Genomic DNA, 21,431 nt, shown 5'->3' with positions numbered 1-21,431 from the left:
CAAAATATGATGGACTTCTATCCTTAACAAGCATTCTTGCTTTTCATGTTCTTAGCCTCTCCTGCTAAAGTGGGAGTTTTATAAGAGCAGAGGTTATTCCCCTTTTTATTTGCTGCTGTATTCCCTATGCTCAGAACAGAACTTTGTTACATATAGTCATAGGTGTTCAGTAAATATCTGTTGAACAATTGAGTAGAATAAGTAAAAGACAATTTATGGATACAGAACTAAAATGCCAACATAAAAAAGATATTCATGAGTAATCATAAAACTGCAAATTGAAACAATGGAGTATCATTTACCTAGGAGCTTGTCAAGTGAAAATAGTAGGTACTAAATGCTAGTGAGGATGCAATGAAATGGGGGCATTTATGCAGCGTCGGTGGGAGTGGAAATCCTTTTTGGATGAGTTTGTTATTACTAAAATTTGAAATGACCCAACAATTACAACTTTGGAACTAAAAATATTTTAAGAAAAAGAAGAAGAAAATGTGTAACATGCAGGAAAAAATTCTGTGTATTAGGATATTTGTTGTGCCATTATTTGCAGTGGTGAAAACTGGAAACAATCCAAACGTCCAACAGTAGGGATGGTTGTATATATTTAGTCTGCCATTTTGTCCCATGGAAGAGTTGAAATTAGTAAATGTGTGTGCAGGTGTCATGACATGAGTAGAGAGCTCTCATACACATTGGAAAGGTTGTAAAACCCATTTAAAAAATTCGAAGTGAAATACTGATAGTATAAACCTGTTTATGTTAAGAAAAACCCAGCGTGTTTACTTACATTATAGGCACTTACAACTTATTTGTGTACATACGCGCCTAGAATGAAAAGTAGAAGGATGTATACCAACTGTTGGCATTAGTTGCCTGTGTAATGAAAAAGGCCCTTTCTCTGCGTGGTTTTGTACTGTTTAGGTACTGGAGAGATGGATGATTCACAGTGGCCTTGATTTCAGTGCCTACTCTGTGCATTGTATTGACAGTTCCATTATGTATATTAGCACATTTCATTTGTAAAGCTGTTTACAAATGAGGAAATTGGGATGTTATGTTAAAAAACTTGCCCAAGGTTATATCTTGTGTTGCTTTGTGCATAGATATTTTTAAGTAAAAAAGGGTTATAGTGTATTTAAGAGCTTTAACTGCTTTTTATTTATCATAAGACTATAGTGAAGACATCTTTTTAGGTCAATAAAGGTAGACCTGTATCTTCATTTTTAACAGCCACATCATATCTCATAGACGTACCGTAGTAGCTTCAACCATTTCCCTGTTAATGAACATGTAGAGTGTTTGCAGTTTCGGGCCATCACAAGTAAGCTGTAGTAAGTATACATATATATTTTTGTGTATACTTATTGATAATATCCTTAGGATATTATTCCAGATGTGTGATTGCAGAGTCAAAGAGGATACAAATTTCCAATGTTGACATATGTTTTGACATTACCTTCCAGGAAATTCATATCAATTCACATCCTTGCCAATATCCCATATCCCATATTGGCCTTTGTTTGAATGTGTGCTAAATCCCTCATTTGCCCTATTGTGATTATTATGCATTGCATACCTGTATCAGAATATTTCATGCAATCCATAAATATATATATACTACTATATACCTACAAAATGAAAAGGTAAATACTAAATCAATAAATGTGTGATAATCTGATAAACAATAAAAATTTCATTTGCATCTTTATATGATTTTTGAAATATTTTATTTGCAAAACAAAAATGAGCAGCCTTCCGCTATGCATGTCATTTAATCATTAAAGTGAATAACAGTGATACTTCAATTGACCCAGTTAGTTTCTTTTTATGCTGAAGATGCGAAATTTTGTAATTGAAACAATTACAAATGAAGAGCTTGAATATGGATTATATGTTATTCTTATTTACGCGGCTAATATTTTAAGAATATGTCTAGTCTCATGTTTTATACAGAAAATCTCAGTATTAGTCATTTTCTCATATGCACTGTTTATAATGGAATGGTAGTATAGAGAACCCTAAGTTTCATACATTGAAAAACCACTTATGTTTGGAAAGAGTTATATTGAGAATGTAATAATTGAATATAGTTGTATTTGACTTTCAGTTAATATTTTTTCACTAAATCAGTGACTAATGCAATCTCAACCAGGAAGTAGCCAGAAAGTTCCTTATTTCCTTCATTTCCTTACTTGTCAGTGACGGAAATGCATAATAAAATGTCTCATAAGGTGATCCCACCAGGGCATGGCCATTCTCTCTCTGCGTAAGCTTGAGCTTGTCTGGCTCACACTCCCCTTGGGAAGAAGAGAATTAAGCTGGGGCATAATGAAGTGGTTCTGTCCAGAGAAACAGTCCTAGTGGCTAAATTATGAGGAGGAGGAAGTACACATTCTTGTGTCCCTTTTATTTCATGTTGGACTTTGTACAACAATGGAGCCAGAGCCAAGAGATGGGAATAGGAAGTCCTAGAACTTTTTGCTAAAAGTCTCTGCTCTCTAGCTTTCACTGCTGAAAGCTTCAAGATCTGATGTCGCCATACCCTCCCGGGCAGCTGAAAATTGAGTCTGTGCCACCAGTTGACTGGGGTGCCCTCCCTGCTGTGTGGAGATCCAACTCTGGGAAAGTAGCCTCACATGCAGGAAACCAACATCTTTCATTGCCCCTTATCTCTGCACCAGACAGACAATGCAGCCTTCTTGACAGGCCGATTACTAACAGGGGAGGTGGTCCGTAGGCTAATCATTCACTCATTTGATGCATATTGCGTGTCTTCTGGGTTTCAAGCTCTATGCTGGGGATTCAGAAGTGAACCTGCCTAATATAGTCCCTGCCTTCATGGCACTTACGGTCCAGTAGTAGACTGATAATGACCGCACTAGACTGATAATGACATTAGTAATCAATTAAGTCTGAGACATGCTACAACAGCACACCATGTGGTAGTGCTGTGAGCGGGTGTAACAGGGGTCCTAACCCAGCCCACCCCTTGCTGAGCAGAGCATTCCCCCTGGGAGGCCATCCTAGGGAGCACCAGGCACGAACCCTGCATGGTCCAGACATGCAGAAAACTGGTGGGATTGCATGCATGGCCTTTGGAGAGTAGACTCCCTGGGCCTGTGGTTGCTCCTTGGCTGAAGTCCAGCTCCTGGTGGAAATGGCCGTCCCATTGGCACTATCACTGACCACTGCCTGTGTTTGGGCTGGTTCAGGCGCAGTTTGACATCACAGTGGCCAGCGAGATCATGGCAGTGCTGGCCCTGACGGACAGCCTCGCGGACATGAAGGCACGGCTGGGAAGGATGGTGGTGGCCAGTGACAAAAGTGGGCAGCCTGTGACAGCAGATGATTTGGTGAGTGTTTCCAACCCGGAAGCTTCAGGGAGTGGGTGGTCCTCGTTCTTTGTTACCAGAAAAAGAAAGGCTTTCTTCCATTTATCAGTGGGTGTAATGAAGATACAGAAAAAGTTTCCACACACACATTTCTTTCCTCACAAGCATGTTTGTCTGACCACTTCCTAATGTTCTCAGTTATACATGACGTGGCTGGAACCAAAACACGTGAAATTTATTCCAGGAGCTTTCCTCCATCCTTGCCAATCCTGATCTCTGCTTCTGCCTGGGCTGGGGAGGAGTCATCCCCCTGCAGTCACTCGGCAACTTTTAAAAAATGTACCTTCTATGCCTGCCTGAAATTGAGGGCAAATCACCTTTCCAAGGAACAGAAGGAAATGGCTCTGCTTCCATGAACAGGAAGATAAAGTTAAAATTGGCACATTTCTGGCACCAGCCTGGCTTATTATTTAATTTGAGGCCTTAGATTTGGGTTTCGTATTATAAAAGCAAATCTCTGCCTCAATCAGTCTTGCTTTTCTAGTTCCCCTTTGAGTAGTTGTGGTGCTTTCTGTAAAGCTTTCATGGGACACCATTGCCTTTTCTAGTGCTTTTTCTAATTGGCATGCTAATCTTCTTTTCTTCTTCCTCTTTGTAGTGTAATAACAACCTTTCCTGTTAACTTTTTTTTTTTTTTTTGAGACTGTCTGGCTCTGTTGCCCAGGCTAGAGCGCAATGGCACGATCTCAGCTCACTGCAGCCTCTGCCTCCTGGGTTCAAGTGATTCTCCTGCCTCCGCCTCCCGAGTAGCTGAGATTACAGGTGTGCACCCCCACGCCCCGTTAATTTTTGTATTTTTAGTGGAGATGGGGTTTCACCAGGTTGGCCAGGCTGGTCTCGAACTCCTGACCTCAGGTGATCCACCCGCCTCAGCCTCCCAAAATGCTGGAATTACAGGCATGAACCACTGCACCTGGCCTTTTCCAATTAACTTAAACTCCACATATTCCATAGGTGTTTTGTTTGCTTGCATTTTTGTATATAAGTGCATGGGTGTGGACACAGGCCCCTAAGATAGCCATTACTCCAAATTTAAGCTTACTTTCCCGTATACTGAATCCCCTACACTAATGGAACTTAAAATGCACACTGGCGATTGGTAAGCAGTTGTGAACAGACAAAGGCAAAGTCATATTTTATTAATTTCAAGGGCTTAGGGTATAATTTGAATCCTTTTTCAAAGTGTCCTGATTGTTTTCCAGCTGCTTTTGAAGAAATGAATCTAACTCATCTCAGAGGTCTTGTCAGGTAAATTCAGTAGATCAATTTATGTCAGCAGCCTATGGAATATTTTGTATTAAACTTAAAGAGAAAACCCTCAGGTTGCTATAAAAGTGCTGCTTTATTAAAATTACCAAAATCTCACTATTTCTATCTAAACTAACATACTAAAATTTGTCTAAATACGTTGCTCTGTATTTTATTAATTTGTATAGCAATAAATATGTGTCAGGAACAGTTTTGAAACTTAATCCTCAAATACTACTACCTTAAATTTATTTATTTATTTATTTATTTATTTTTATTTTGTTTTTGAGATGGAGTTTCGCTCTTGTTATCCAGGCTGGATGGAGTACAATGCCATGATCCTGGCTCACTGCAAGCTCCGCCTCCCAGGTTCAAGTGATTCTCCTGCCTCAGCCTCCCAAGTAGCTGGGATTATAGGTGCCCACCACCACACCCGGCTAGTTTTTGTATTTTTAGTAGAGATGGGGTTTCACCATTTTGGCCAGACTGGTCTCGAACTCCTCAGGTGATCTGCCCACCTCAGCCTCCCAAAGTGCTGGTATTACAGGCTGGTATTACACACCCAGCCCTTAAATGTATTTTTGTGTGAGTGTATGGTAAAAATCTTGGATCTGGAAGAAACCCAAAGATTACTCTTTTCAGTTATCTTTTTTTTTTTTTTTTTTTGAGACGGAGTCTCGCTCTGCCGCCCAGGCTGGAGTGCAGTGGCCGGATCTCAGCTCACTGCAAGCTCCGCCTCCTGGGTTTATGCCATTCTCCTGCCTCAGCCTCCCGAGTAGCTGGGACTACAGGCGCCTGCCACGTCGCCCAGCTAGTTTTTTTGTATTTTTTAGTAGAGACGGGGTTTCACCGTGTTAGCCAGGATGGTCTCGATCTCCTGACCTTGTGATCCGCCCGTCTCGGCCTCCCAAAGTGCTGGGATTACAGGCTTGAGCCACCGCGCCCGGCCTCAGTTATCTTTTTAAATAAACTCTTTATTTATCTCTTTAATAAACTTTTTTAGTTATCATTTGTGTTTCTTGTTTGCAAAAAGTACCTAATTTATTCAAATTGTGCTTCATCCAGTGGGAGCTATTGAGAGTTGGCCACCCATAGAAAATTGAGGGAGGATTTTCGGAACTGCTGAAGGTTTCTGCCACATGCATGATTCTGATATACCCTGGAAGAATGGTCTGAGCCCTGCCGACAGGGACACAGAGTGTGGAATGCTAGCAGCACACAAAGGGTGGCAGAGCTTGCCCTGCATGTGACAGCACGGGCGCTGAGATGTGTCCCAGAAAAATGAGCAGGTAGAAACCTACCTGAGACATCCAACAGAAACATACCTCTTAACTTCCTTCCTCCTTTAGTTTTTTGAATCAGTTTATTTGGTTGGGAAGTGTAAGCAAGGATAGTGTGCAAAGAAGTAAGAAAACTACCCCTCTTCTTCACCTGCTCTGCGTTAGCACAACAGGACAACTCTCACTGAGCCTTCCTGTCCTGCAGATTTCTTTCTTCTTTTCTTTTTTCTTTTTTTTTTTTTTTTGAGATGGAATCTTGCTCTTTTGCCCAGGCTGGAGTGCAGTGGCTCAATCTAAGCTCACTGCAACCTCCAACTCCCAGGTTCAAGCGATTCTCCTGCCTCAGCCTCCTAAGTTGCGGGGATGACAGGTGCCTGCCACCACGCCTGGCTAATTTTTGTATTTTTAGTAGAGATGGGGTTTTGCTATGTTGGCCAGGCTGGTCTCGAACTCCTGACCCCAGGTGACCCACCCACCTTGGCCTCCAAATGTGTTGGGATTACAGGGTGTATGCCACAATGCCCAGCGTGTCCTGAAGTTTTCATAGTGAACCATCTTCGTGTATGTATATTGAGTGGGTTGCATTCATATCATGTGTGTTTTATACAGTGAGGTAGATTTCAGTTACATAGGAATATAGTTAATAAGTGTATTCCTGAAAATTGCTAAGAGAGTGGATATAAAGTGTTCTCACCACCAAAATGATAACCGTGAGGTAATACATAAGTTAACTAGCTAGGTTTAATCATTCCACAGCATATATATACTTCAAAACATCATGTTATACACAATAAATACATACAGTTTTATCTGTCAATTTGAAGTTAAGGAAGAAAATAGACTGGATTTTCTTACACCTTTTAAATGGTTAAATATTGTAAAAATAGAAACCAATCACATGAGAGAAACATTTACTACTGTTGGTGATAAAAGTACAGGGAGAATGTAATGCACTTTGGAGTGATGAAGATTCCCTGGATGCTGCCACTGCATCTGCTAGCGCCGTGGCATACTGAGGGAAAATGGCACTGTCTTCCGATGCTATATACAGCAAAGGATAGCACCCTGTTTTTCCCCCTAGAGCTACCATCACAGGCATTTGCTCGTGTTACAGCTTTCCAATAACTAATATGTGGAAAACACCAAGACACCAGTTAAGGTCTTTACAAGGCGAGAAAGAATTGGAAAAAAAAGAACAAAAGGCCGGGCACAGTGGCTCACGCCTGTAATCCCAGCACTTTGAGAGGCCAAAGCGGGCGGATCATGAGGTCAGGAGTTCGCGACCAGCCTGGCCAATATGGTAAAACCCCATCTCTACTAAAAATACAAAAAAAATTAGCCGTGTGTGGTGGTGTGTGCCTGTAGTCCCAGCTACTGGGGAGGCTGAGGCAGAAGAATCGCTTGAACCCTGGAGGCAGAGGTTGCAGTGAGCCGAGATCATGCCTCCACACTCCAGCCTGGACAACAGAGAGACGATTCCATTCTCCAAAAAAAGGAAAGAAAAGAAAAGAATGTGAATAGTGACATCACGTTAAAAAGTAAGAATAAACTTTAGCCTTGTGGCCTTTTTTTTGGCACATTTTTCCCGCTAATTCTCATGCATCATCCCTGTTCTCACTCTTCTCTGTCTTTTCTTCATCCAGTAATAGAGAAAGAGGACTTAGAAGGTACCCAATCCAGTACTTCCTAGGATTGAAAGGAAGCCGCCTTATTTCATGTATAAGTGGCACCAGCTTGACTATAGGAAGAGAGATAGCATGAAGCCGTTCAGATCTAAACTAGAAAGCTTTCAAGCGTGGTAGTTTGCTGAGTTATTCTTTCTCTGGAATGAACGATGTAGAGATGGTGAGAAATTAGAGTGGGCGATTTTAGACATTTCCCTTTACCCTACTTCATTCCTGCTCTGTACAGAGCTTTGTTTCTGTTCTTCACCTTATTTCTTTGAGCAAGAGTAAAGCCTCTGATTATGAAAACACACAGTCCATAAATTGCCAGAAAACACATTTTCTTGCACTGAAAGATTTGTTTTATGGAAAATCTCATAAACACCGTCAAGGAAGGTTTTGAAAGAAGGTCAAATGTCCTTCAAAATGCTATTTGCCTATCACCATTCACATCTTAGTATGACTGACATCTGTTCTCAGCTCTGATGGGGAGAGATGGACAGAGACAGCAGCACTGTCCCCTGTGGCCCGGGGTTGCCTGTGGGGACGCCCACCCAAGAAGCAGGCTGGAGGGATGATCTTTTGTCGGGACTCTAATGTTTTTCTCTCTCCTGTAGGGGGTGACAGGTGCTTTGACAGTTTTGATGAAAGATGCAATAAAACCAAACCTGATGCAGACCCTGGAAGTAAGTGGTTTTCTTCTTATAGTAATTGTTTGCATTAACTGAATTGCCCCACAATGTGAACATTTTTAGCCAATATGAGGCAGGCATAGAGCACACCTGGGGCAGCAATGTGCTTTGCAATCTCAGAAAGAGTGAGGATCTGGTTAGGAACAAGGAACTACCTGAGACTGGGTAATTTATGAAGAAGCATCAGAATAACTTCTTGGCCAACCAAAAAAAAAAAAAAGTTTAAAGTATATTCATAGCTTCTTTAATATGAGTTATGTCTTGGCTTAATTGACCCGAGTAGAAACTTAGAAAGTCAATGTCTGAGGCAGGGCTTAGTGGCTTACGCCTGTAATCCCAGCTCTTTGGGAGACCAGGGTGGGCAGATCATGAGGTCAGGAGTTCAAGACCAGACTGAGCAATATGGTGAAACCCCGTCTCTACTGAAAATACAAAAAAATTAGCCGGGTGTGGTAGCGCGCGCCTGTAGTCCCAACTACTCTGGAGGCTGAGGCAGGAGAATCGCTTGAACCTGGGAGGCAGAGATTGCAGTGAGCTGAGATCACACCACTGCACTCCAGCCTGGGCAACAGAGCGAGACTCCATCTCAAAAAAAAAAAAGAAAGAAAAGGAAAAAAAAAAGAATGTCAATGTCTGTCTAACATTTCAATAGGTTGTATGGCCATGTTTACAATATAGTTTCTGTTTTCCCTTAATCTCTCATCATCATTGAGTTGTGGATTTTTTGGTTTGCTTTTGTATTGTTGTTTATTTGTTTCCAAGCAAAATACAGTAAATGCCAAGAAATGCTTTCCAGGAAAGTATTCTGCGTTCCACTGTACAAGGATATTGTTTTTGTACATGACGTGCCCTGCTCTTGTCTTCACTGAACTTAAATTTTTTGTCAAGTTATCTCCATTTTAATCTAGTTTTCTAGTCACTAGTCATACTCCTTTGATTTAGTAATTGTCTAATTCCTGACTCCTAGCTAGTGAGACCTCAGGGTTTGGGCCCAAACCCCAAACAAAGAGGCAGTTTCTGGGCAAATTGAGTAGAGACTAGTGGAAGGGTAGGGGTAGGGAACTAGGGAGACAGTGATGTCCTGGTGAGTGTTCAACAGTCAGCACTCTGGGGAAAGAATTCCTGGGTTATAGCATTTGCCAGTTTCCATGCTAAAAATGATCCCACCATGGCCAGTCCTCTGGCTCCCTTCCATCTCAGTAAACATGGGAATTGGGGGAAAATTTGCACCATCAAGTGGTACAAATGGGCTCTTTGTCCTCAAGCTGCAGTGGGACAAAGGGAGGTGGTGGAGGTGACCAGAAGGCAAGTATGTTGGGGGAACACAGCAGCAAGGCAGCGGAATATCCATCCGTTTATTCATTCATTCAGCTGATAGAAAGCTGAGTTTGAATGGTCGCTGTGCCACGTACTAACCATGACCTGGGGTAAGTTATTTTGTATTTCAGCCTCAGTTTTCTCCCGTGTAAAGTGGTGAAAGTAGCAACAACTAACCTGACAGTGAAGATTAAATATTTATTTAAAGCATCACATGGACCAGTACAGTATAGTAGGGGCAAAGAACACAGCAGAGAAATAACTATTCAGCGTCCCTGCCTCTTGAAGCCTCCACTTCAGTGAAGGAGGCAGGCCAAAGGCAAGTCAAGAAACACACAGCATGTTAGTTGGTGGTAAGGTCTGGAGAAGAAAAATCAGATGCCTTGAGGGGCACAGTGAAGTGGGTTGTATATGTCTGTGCCTGCCCGCCTGTTAAAGCAGTACCAGCACAGAGCTGAGTAAACCAAGGGGGTGAGCCATGCATGTGTCTTGAAGAGCATTTGGGTGTTACCTTTAGTGCAGAGGCCTTGGGCAGCAATGTGTTTTGCAATCTCAGGCAGAAAGAACTGAGGATCTGGTTAGGAACCCGTATTGGTTTGTTCTCACATTACTGTAAGGAACTACCTGAGAGTGGGTAATTTATGAAGAAAATTGGTTTAATTGGCTCACAGTTCTGCAGGCTGTACAGGAAGCGTGGCTGGGGAGGCCTCAGGAAACTTATAATCATGGTGGGAAGCAGACAGGTCTTCACATGGCAGAGCAGGAGAGAGAGCGAGGGAGGAAGTGCTACACAGTTTTAAACAACTAGATCTCATGAGGACTCACTCACGATCATGAGAACAACAAGGGGGAAACTCACTCCCAGGATCCAGTCACCTCCCCCCAGGCTCCTCTTCCAACACTGAAGGTTATAATTCGACATGAGATTTGGGTGGGGACACAGAGCCAAACCATATCAGAACCAATATGACAGAAAAGGGGGGACTGGCCAGGCACGGTGGCTCACGCTTGTAATCCCAGCACTTTGGGAGGCCAAGGCGGGCAGATCCCTTGAGATCAGGAGCCTCAAGACCAGCCTGGCCAACATGGTGAATCCCGTCTCTACTAAAATTACAAAATAAATTAGCTGGGCATGGTGGCAGGCACCTGTAATCCCAGCTACTTGGGAGGCTGAGGCAGGAGAATCACTTGAACAGGAGGCGAAGGTTACGGTGAACTGAGTTTGCACCACTGCACTCCAGCCTGGGTGACAGAGCGAGACTCTGTCTTTTAAAAAAAGAGAATAGAAAGAAATGGGGGGACCATTTCTGAAGGTGTCCAGTGAGGGTGTAGCCTGAAGATGTCCCCTGAGCTGAGGAAAGGAGGACTGAACACCTTTGAACACCTTTGAACAGGTGTCTGCAGCCCCGGGGGAGGGGTGCAGGATGCATAGGTGCCAAGGCCACGCCGTCCTGCAGCAGGTTGTCCTTCGCATCTTTCCTCTCTCCTGATCCTTCTGCCAGCAGGCACGTGTCCTCAAAGGTAGGCCATCTTAAAAAGCAAACAAAAACATTTCAAAAACCTCCCCCCCTATTGCATCCTCATCTAACTCCTGCCCGGCTCTTGTCTGTCATTGGGGTCTCCATGTTAACTGACCTTGGGTTCCACCTCTCCTGACTGCCCTTGTCCAGGTCACTTGTCCCTCGGAGACACCAAGCCTTTGTTGCTTTGCCCTCCTCAGAGAAGCTCAACGGTTTGACACAGCTGCCCTTGTCTTCCTTCGGGAGCATCTGGTTCCTCTGGCATCTGGGGTCCCTTCCTCCCCAGGCCTGCTCACTGCTCCTCCTCTGCTTTGCTGGCTTTTCTGATGACCCCTCACCTTTCTCACCCCGTTCTCCTCCAGGATTAGCCGGGTGATGACTCCCAAACTCTTGTTTGGAATATCATGCTCCTGGAATTTCAGACTTGCAGGTGTAGTTACCAGGAGCCATGTGGGTGGGTAAAAGCCATTTCAAACTCATACATAAACCAGGACCCACCTCCTACTTCCTTCCAGCTCTCTACTTCCCTGAAACCTACCCAGTCATTCAAGGCAGAAACCCGGGGATGATCCTGAGGCCTGTTTTCCCTTCCCCACTTCCTGTCTCCATTCCTGCCAAGTCGTCCTTGGTTACATGACTCTGCCCTGTCCACGGTGCTCAATGCCTCCCTCCTTCCGGCTTCAGCCGCCAGCCCGCCCCACCTGCAGCAGTGCAGCAGCTTCCCAACCAGTCTCTCTGCTGCTACTCTTCTTCCAAAATACTCTCTCTCCTCAGCAGTCGTAGAGACTGAAACCTAATCAAGCCCTGTTACCTTCCTGCTTAGAGTTCTTCCATGTTTCCTTCCTGGTCTGAAAAGCCCCTAGGATCTGGCCCTCGTCCCTCCCTCCTCCCTTATCCTCATCTCTCATCCTCTGGGGGCCCTTTGCATGGCTGACACCACTACCTGGGCCACTTCCTGATATTCTCATGTCCAGCCCCTTCGCCTCCCTCAGGTCTCATGTCGTGTAAGCATCAACTGCTCAGAAAAGCCACAGGAATATGCAACCCCCCTCCGTCTGCTGTCATTGCAGTGCATAGCACAGAATGCTGAGAGCTTCCTACTTCCTTGTCCGTGTTCTGTATTTCTCCTCCCACCGGGATGAGAGCAGGACCTTTTCCATCCTGTTCACCACCATATCTCCACCTTCTAGAAAGTACCTGACAGCTATTAGAGGCTCAGTAAAGACTTGTTGATTAATTGAGTGAATGCTTATTATTTTTACCACATTCTCCTAAAAATACACATTTGTTAATAAATAACTGAATAAGAGAGAAAAAATATGAAGTGATGTGATATTCCTTCATAACACTTCTCCCTCAAAGATGAATACTTATTATTAGTGCTAATCATTTTCTTGTTTTAAATAATTCTTTTTTTTTTTTTTGAGACAGAGTTTTGCTCTTGTTGCACAGTGGTGCAATCTTGGCTTGCTGCAACCTCTGCCTTCCGGTTTCAAGCAATTCTTCTGCCTCAGCCTTCCAAGCATCTGGGATTACAGGCATCTGCCACCATGCCCGGCTAATTTTTGTGTTTTTAGTATAGACGGGGTTTCACCATGTTGGCCAGGCTGGTCTTGAACTCCTGACCTCTTGATCCGCCCACCTCTGCCTCCCAAAGTGCTGGGATTACAGGCATGAGCCACCATGCCTGGCCTAAATAATTCTTTTTTCTATTAGAAATCATTCGTGCTTCTGAGATATTTCCCACTCTGAAACCTGGGAAATGGAAAGTCTAGTTTCCATTTAATGAATCAATTAGTGGATTTGTTGCCCCAAGCAGTTCTTATTGCCCTTACTTTTATTTTCTTTTTAAGGGTTCTGAATCTCTGATTTATTAGGCAACACAGAAATAACAAGTTTAGATTGTATTACAAAAAGTGCTCAGGCCGGGCGCGGTGGCTCATGCCTGTAATCCCAGTACTTTGGGAGGCCGAGGTGGACGGATCACTTGAGGTCAGGAGTTTGAGACCAGCTGGCCAACATGGTGAAACCCTACCTCTACTAAAAATATAAAAATTTGCTGGGTGTGGTGGCCCACGCCTGTAATCCCAGCTACTCAGGAGGCTGAGGCAGGAGAATAACTTGAACCCGGGAGGTGGAAGTTGCAGTGAGCCGAGATCTCACCACTGCACTCCAGCCTGGGTGACAGATTGAGACCTTGCCTCAAAAAAAAAAAAAAAAAAGTGCTCAAATTGTTCATATACAGGACAGGACTGGGCTTGCTAGGGAGAGAAGGGGAAATTCTTCAGACTATAAGGACACAAGAACTCCTCATCCTAAACGAAGTGTGAAGGTACACAGACAAGTTTCTTGTTGGTCAGAAAACGGAGAAATCCACAGTAACTATAATACATCCCTTAAAGAATAAGCATGTGTTTATAGGAAGCAAACAAAGCTTTCCATAGAGAAACCACTTTCGCCAGATGATTATATGGACTTGGGCTTTGTTTCTGAATCTGTCACTTGGCAAATGAAGATACTATCTTCAGGATGTTCCATGTCATCCATTTCATTTAAGGCATAGGCTGTTTTAAGATTACTTTAAAAGATAAGGACCTTTTTACAAAATAAAACACTGCATTCACTTAAAATATTTGCACACATGAACTCTTGTACCCTGATCCTTTGTTGTCACTCTGGGTTTCATGTATCTAATCATTGACTAGGAATCTATCTCAGCAGGTAATCCAAACATCATTGACTAGTTTGTAGATTATGCTTTCCTGTTCACATTTGAACACACCTGGTTGTACTGGTAAGAGGTCATCAAGGGCTACATCATTGTAGGTTACCAGGAGACCAGTAGTTCTTAATCCTGACTCCTGGGAAGATTTAAGAATATTGATTGATGCCGGACTCCCCATCAGACCCAGAGAACATAATGTCTGGGGATAAGGCTTGGGTACCCCAAGTGCTTCTCATATATCGCCAGACTGAGGAAGACTTAAGACAAGAAACAATGAGAGCTCTTAACATTTTCCCAGAGGTTAGCCATGTATGGCATTGATGGAAACTCCATATGCGAGAGCACACTGTCCAATATGGCGGCCACTGGACATGTGGCCATTTCAACCTAAATTACCTGTATTTAAATAAAATTTGGAATTCAGTTCTTCAGTCATTTTAGCCACATTTCTATTTGTGCATTTATTTATTTACTTTTTACTGCTCACATGTAAGTGCTTAGAACTCTGGTAAGCTAACAAGTAATTGAAATATTAATCTTATGAAATGTTTGAAAGGGCCATTATGGAGAATATGCATAGCAAAATAGTTCCTGCCTTATTTTCCTAAGTGTTCTGCATATAAGATAAAACCCAGAACTGAAGATAAATGTGTGTATGCCTTTGAGTTAGTCATAGAATTTTTTAAGCAACATGTTTAATTCGATGTACTGTATCTTATAGCTGTAGCCACGTTTGAGTGTGCAAGTGTGTGTGTACCTGTGTTTGGATGTCTAACAATGACGTTCCAGTATTTTTTTCTCGCGAACTCCATACTGGGAGTTTTAAAACCAGAGCCCTAATCTTGACTTAATTATTAATTTCCTCCGTGGCCTTGAAGAATTCCCTTAGCCTCTCTGGACCTTAACTTTCTGGATAAAGAAGTTGGCCTCTTCATGCTCTCAGCATTATCTGGTTCTGTGATTTCTAGCTAAAGCTACATTTATACAAAAATATAAAGTGCTTTTGCAAAGTAAAGAGTAGAATAGTAGTTATCAGAGGCAGTGGGGGATGGAGAAGTTGACCAAATAATACAAAATTCCAGTTAGACAGAAGGAATAAGTTTTCAGTATCTATTACATAGCAAGGTGACCATAGTTAATAAAAGTGGATTGTTGCCAGGCGTGGTGACTCACACCTGTAATCCCAGCACTTTGGGAGGCTGAGGCAGGCGAATCACCTGAGGTCAGGAGTTTGAGACCAGCCTGGCTAACATAGTGAAACCCCATCTCTACTAAAAATGCAAAAATTAGCTGGGTGTGGTGACATGCACATGTAGTCCCAGCTACTGGGGAGGCTGAGGCAGGAGAATCGCTAGAACCCAGGAGGCAGAGGTTGCAGTGACCCAAGTTGGCAGCACTGCACTCCAGCCTAGGTGACAGAGCAAGACTCCATCTCAAAGAAAAGAAAAAAGCATTGTGCATTTTTTAAATGTTAAAAAATTAGATTTTAAATGTTCTCGCTACAAAATGGATAAATCTGTGAGGTGATGGATACGTTGGTTAGCTTGATATAATCATTCCATGCTATATACATATATTAGAACAGAACATTGTACGCCATAAATAGGTGCAATTATTATTCATCAATTACAAATAAAAAATGCTTTTGCTAATAGGTTAGTATCAAGCCTGAAAAATAAGAGAGAGTCTACAAAGGATAAAAGTCCTTTGCTTTTTTAAATTAAAGTGTTGCTGAGGATCTAGTAGCAGTTTGGGGTGGTTATCCCAGGACCAGCAATGTGCTTGTGCAGATTCAGCCCCCACCACTTCTGTCCCCTGGAGACCCAAGCTGGGTGCTTCTCACACAGTTGGCAGCCTGTAGCTGAGTGAAGCCAGCTGCCCATCCAGGGTGGAGTTTGTGACCTTGTCCTCGTCAAGCTTTGACCATCTCCACTAGCTTATTATGGGCAAGGACATCAGAAGACCAGCAAGGTTAGGAGGGGATGGAGACTTAAGTTCTTTTTAAAAATATTTTCTTCAGAACACTTAAAAGGTTAATCTAGATAGAAGTGAGATAATACAGAGATATAAACACCAAACATGCATATTTACGTATTCATAAGCATGTGTCCCTGGGTTTTATTTATTTATTTTTATTTATTATTTTTTTCATTTTTGAGTCAGAGTCGGTCTGTCACCCAGACTGGAATGAGTGCGATCTCAGCTCACTGCAACCTCCACCTCCCAGGTTCAAGTGATTCTTGTGCTTCAGCCTTCCGAGTAGCTGAGCTGGGTTTACAGGGGTACACCACCACACCCTGCTAAATTTTGTATTTTTAGTAGAGATGGGTTTCACTGTTGGCCAGGCTGGTCTTGAACTCCTGACCTCTGGTGATCTGCCCACCTCGGCCTCCCAAAGTGCTGAGATTACAGGCATGAGTCACTGCGCCCAGCCAATTGTATTGATTTTTATGGTTACCTTTTGTTGAATGGAATCATTTCTTAATTTAAAAAATAAATAGATACACTTCTTATACTATCAGGGTTTAATTTCATTCTTTTGAAAAATATAGTGCATAGCAACATAAAATAAGGTAAATAATTATTTCATGGTCATTGAGTCAACTAACAAAATCGCTTAACGTTTTGGAAGGAAGTGACTATATTCTCACAGTTTTGTGTCTCAGGTTCAGCATTAAATGTTGAATAACATGTTTCTAGAATCCGGAGGGGATTTGGTCCTTTGATTGAGTCAGGGTGTTTTGACTGTCTTTGAAATATTTTATGCATTAAATATGCGGTATTCATAAAAGCTTTCCTACCCTGTTTGCCCCAAATTGATCTTGGTTTCCATGCTTCCGTTTGTCTTTTGGGATTTTGATTTGCTCTTTCACTTCTCTAGGGGACACCTGTGTTCGTGCATGCGGGCCCTTTTGCTAACATTGCTCATGGCAACTCTTCAGTGTTGGCTGATAAAATTGCCCTGAAACTGGTTGGTGAAGAAGGATTTGTAGGTAAGTTACTTCTTTTAAATTTAGTTGTTGTAGAATATTGAAGAAATCTAAAAGCTGATGACAAGAATGGAGTGATATCCATAAAATATATTCTTTCAGGCCCCCTCTTTCATAAATGGTTTCAGTAATGGAAAAGCCCCAAGGTCTGGTCTATGGAATTATGCTTGTGCTCGAATCATAGATTCTAGTATCAAGTCCATAGGGGTTTGAGTATAAACTCTGACTCTTGCAAACTGAGTGACATTGTACACATTTTAATTACTACTGAACTTCAGTTTTCTTATGTGTAAAATTGTGGTAACAATATTGTATCAAACCTTTTAGGATTGTTGTGAAAACTAAATGAGATACTTTAGTCATTCAGCAAATGTTTTTTGAGAAGCTACCACTTAGAAGGCATGCTACTGAGAGCTAGGGATCCAGTGGTAAGCAAAAGAGATAGGTGCAGTGGCATAGGCCTCTAAGCCCAGCTACTCAGGAAGCTGAGGCAGGAGCATTGCTCGAGCCCAGAAGTTTGTGTCCAGCCTGGGCAGCATAGCAAGACCCTGCCTCTGTGAAAAAAATAAAATTAAAACAACCAGCCTTAGCCCCTGCCCTTGTGGAGTGTACTGTCTAATGGTAATTTAATAAGAGAAAGTGCTCATTGACTGTCAGCCGTTACTACCCTTACAATGTAGTACTGATAACTTGAATTCATGGGATTATTTCCATATACAGTTTCTCCTTGTTTTTTGTGAGCTAATGTAGGAGAGATTCCCAACCAGTAGACTTAGAAATGTTCATTGGTAGGACTGCACACCTTTTGCTGCTGTCAAGCTCTTTGTAGAACCTGTTCCTCTTTGGCTTTTCTTGCATATTCCAGCTAGAAAGAAGGGGCGACTCTCATAGAGTTTACTAAGTCAGTACCAGCCCCAGTCTCACCCATGATACTAAGGCAGCAAGGAAACAAAGGACAAAACCAAAATACAGGCATTCATGGTGGAGTCCCTTAATCTGACATATGAGGGGTTGCGTTGGCAGACTTCTGATGCTAACAGGTAATTCCCATTAACTTTACGTATGCCTATAATCAGGGATAGCAATCTTTTCTTTCACTCTTGTCATCAGTTTTGGATCAAACTCAAAAGAGTTATTTTATTAGAAAAGCGTGTGCTGGACAAAAGAACTTAGCACTGCATTTTATGCTCAGACGTCACAAAGTTCATTCAGGGTTATTGAGACTCTTTTAAGAATTCCTCGTGGACCGGCAGTCAGGATCAGATGAGGTTTGATGGAGTTCCATTCCTCCACAATCTGTATTCTGCAGCTCTCATGTACTTTGCTGCTTCAGTAGCAAATCCACTGCAAGAGTGGCTAGATGTGCTGTCTAAGTGAATTTGCTCAATTGATCGCTGCCTAATTGTAGAGCTAATGGACGAGGAGGCTGGGTCAGGGTGGACACTGGAAAGTTGGGTGCTTAAGTGAAGTGGTGGTTCTGATGCATCAGCTCTGCAAATAAAGTAGCTTCTAGAAGGAAGCACTCTATTTTATGTGATAGCGATCTCTGCCCGTACCAGTTCTTACTTTGTCAAACATATATTTATAATATACATGTTATCATGGCAGAGTATTTTTAAAGATATAAACCGATGATGTATGCAAAATAAATGAGCTCTCTGTGTGACCTTGAACAAGCCATTAGCCTCTCTGGGTGTGTCCCTTGTAGACATTCTCATCTGAAAAATGAGAAGTTGGACCAGATGAGGAGTTGGATGTGGATGTGTAGCTGTGGACTCAGAGGTAGACGCTGTGGAATTGGAGCCGCGACTGGCAGTGTGTTTTCATTTCTCTAGGGCTCAATTTTTTATTTAATAAAAAGAGAGTATCTGTGTTACCTGCAGTATTTTAATGAATAGGATCAAGTGAGAAAATGCTTTGTAAAATCTGAACTATGTGCAGGTCAGCAATTACATTAATTCTTTCTATGATCTCATCTAGTCTAAGATGCCGTAAGGGGGGGAATTTTTCATAAGGATGAAATCTGTCCATTGCCAGATGATTCAGAGGGCAAGCCCTAAAGTCAGAGGTTTTAACTCAACTGCTTTCAAGTCACAGATAACCTTGGGCACATGAACGCTTGTCTTCCTTGGTTTCCTTACCTGTAAACTAGAGCTTTGGATAGGGCTTCCCTCTCAAAAGGACTTGGTAGGTTTGAAATGAGGCATGAATGAGATCACAGGGTTGAGTCCTGGCACCTGACACATGGTAAGGCTCAATCCTTCTTGGCCACTCCTGGCTGTCATTGTTACCCCCACTATTGATACACTACTGATGAAGGTTCCATTTTCTTTTTTCTTTAGATCCTTTTATTTTTTGGATGATTTTATTTATAGTTGTTATAAAATACACATAACATAAAAGTTACCATCTTCACCATTTCTGAGTGTACATTCAGTAGCAAAGTACACCCACATTGTTGTGCAACCAGGCTGCAGAACCAAAGTCCTATGCCCATTAAATATTCCTCATTCCCCTGCCCCCAGCCCCTGGCAGAAGTCTTCTACTTTCTATCTCAATGAAGTTGACTCCTGGATACCCCATGTGAGTGGAATCATGCAGTATTTGTCCTTCTGTGACTGACGTATTTCACTTAGCATAATGTCCTCAAGGTTCATCCATGTTGCAGCGGGCATCAGAATTCTCTTCCTTTTTAAGGCAGAATAATATTCCATCGTATGGATAGACCTTACTTTGTTTATCCACTCATCCTTCGGTGGACATTTGACTTGTTTCCACCTTTGGCTCTTGTGAATAATGCTGCTATGAACATAGATGTACAAATATATTTTAATGTCTAAAAATCATGCTGTATGATGTCTAAATTTGTGATGGCAATGACTTATATTCTTGAATACGTACCATGGAACTCTAGCCCTGTAATGTTGACCTCTCCTGAAGGTGGTGTGTCCATGCTATGGCTCTATTGGAATGCTGGCGGCAAAGCCAGTGTATTGGACAGTGGGAATGGGGCGTGGTCAGGAGACAATGTTCTTTCCTCATTACTTGGTCAAGCCTGCAGTGTGGGACTGGTTCATTCCTTGCCCTTGGATGAAGTTTGTAACAGTTCCCTCTCATTCTCAGTTAATATCTAGTCCCTCTAACATATGTATTTTTTAATTCCTGTAGTCACTTTCAATCATAAGACTAGCCCCTGAAATTAAAAATGCACATCCAGTTTTATATCAAAACCAAAAACTCCAAGTGTCTCTCAGACTTGAGCTCCTCTCCTCCCCGATATGGGCCTCCTCTGGCTGACAGTGGGAAGGGGAAGGTGGCTGCTTGCTTCTCTGTCACCCTCCTCTTGCACTTAGGCTGGCCCCGGCCCCTCCTAGGTGAAGCTTTGGCATGAGATGGTGCCCATGTAGCCTCTGCCAGCAGAGGTCCTCACACTTTTGGCAGAAGCACCCTGAGCAGCACCTCATTTAGACTTTCCTACCTCTGGTTCCACACCTGGTCTCGGGTACCAGAGACCTCTGACCTCTGGCTGGGGACACACCTTGAGCCTTGCCGACTGGTCTTCTGGTCCTCACTTGTGGCTTAAGAAAAAGAAAAGGGGGAAGTAGGGAGGCTTAGGCGGGTGGATCACTTGAGGTCAGGAGTTCAGAACAACCAGCCTGGCCACCACGGTGAATGACCGCCAAACAGGCTTTGTGTGAGCAACAAGGCTATTTATTTGACCTGGGTGCAGGTGGACTGAGTCCGAAAAGAGAGTCAGCGAAGGGTGGTGGGATTATCGTTAGTTCTTATAGATTTGGGATAGGCGTACAAAGTACATTCTTAAGGGCCAGGGAGAATATTACAAAGTACCTTCCTAAGGGCGGGGGAGACTATATTGTATCAGTTAGGGTGGGGCAGGAACAAATCACAATGGCGGAATTTCATCAGTTAAGGCAGGACCTGGTTATTTTCACTTCTTTTGTGGATCTTCAGTTGCTTCGGGCCATCTGGATGTATATGTGCAGGTCCCAGGGGATATGATGGCTTAGCTTGGGCTCGGAGGCCTGACAGTGAAACCCCATCTCTACTAAAAATACAAAAAAAAATTAGCCGGGCGTGGTAACAGGCACCTGTAATCCCAGCTACTTGGGAGGCTGAGGCAGGAGAATCACTTGAACCCGGGATGGGGAGGTTGCAGTGAGCCAAGATCATGCCATTGCACTCCAGCCTCGGCAACAGAGAGAGACTCTGTCTCAAAAAAAAAAATACAAATAAAAACAAGAAAAGGGGAAAGTAGCTTTGCATCCTCTTCACTGGGCGCTGGGAGGGGAGCTGGATGTGGCACACTGATAACTTTCTTTGAAGAAATTCTTTCCCAGGTTCTAACCTGTCAACCCTTTTGAAGCCTCAATGGGCTAAGGCATGCAAAATCTGTTTCAAACTGCTTTGCAAACCCTGCCAGTTCAGCCAGCACCGCCCTTTGGCATGTGAGGAGCAAACTGACGCTGATTTGAGGCCCGAAAGAAAAGTGAGACAAAAAGACCTTGATTTCAACATCCTTCTACAGAAGCTAAATGCAGTAGGCGCATCTGAGGTGTTTCTGAAGTCTGAGCAGGAATTCATG

General features: G+C 42.9%; 1 protein-coding gene across 3 annotated transcripts in view; it reads left to right on the top strand.

Moving 5' to 3' along the window:
- The window catches only part of MTHFD1L (methylenetetrahydrofolate dehydrogenase (NADP+ dependent) 1 like), a 235,102-nt gene that overhangs the window by 88,204 nt on the left and 125,467 nt on the right, over positions 1-21,431 (top strand). For all 3 annotated transcript variants that reach the window (XM_030929150.1, XM_030929149.1, XM_030929151.1), the window contains exons 18-20: positions 3,213-3,353; positions 8,202-8,270; positions 16,720-16,831. In XM_030929150.1, the coding sequence (XP_030785010.1) occupies positions 3,213-3,353; positions 8,202-8,270; positions 16,720-16,831 (322 nt within the window). The remainder of the gene's footprint in view (positions 1-3,212; positions 3,354-8,201; positions 8,271-16,719; positions 16,832-21,431) is intronic.

This window comes from Rhinopithecus roxellana, chromosome 4, assembly GCF_007565055.1.
Source record: "Rhinopithecus roxellana isolate Shanxi Qingling chromosome 4, ASM756505v1, whole genome shotgun sequence".
Classification (NCBI taxonomy): domain Eukaryota; kingdom Metazoa; phylum Chordata; class Mammalia; order Primates; family Cercopithecidae; genus Rhinopithecus; species Rhinopithecus roxellana.
The sequence above is the reverse complement of the archived record's forward strand: the minus strand, read 5'-3'. Positions and strand labels throughout refer to the sequence as shown.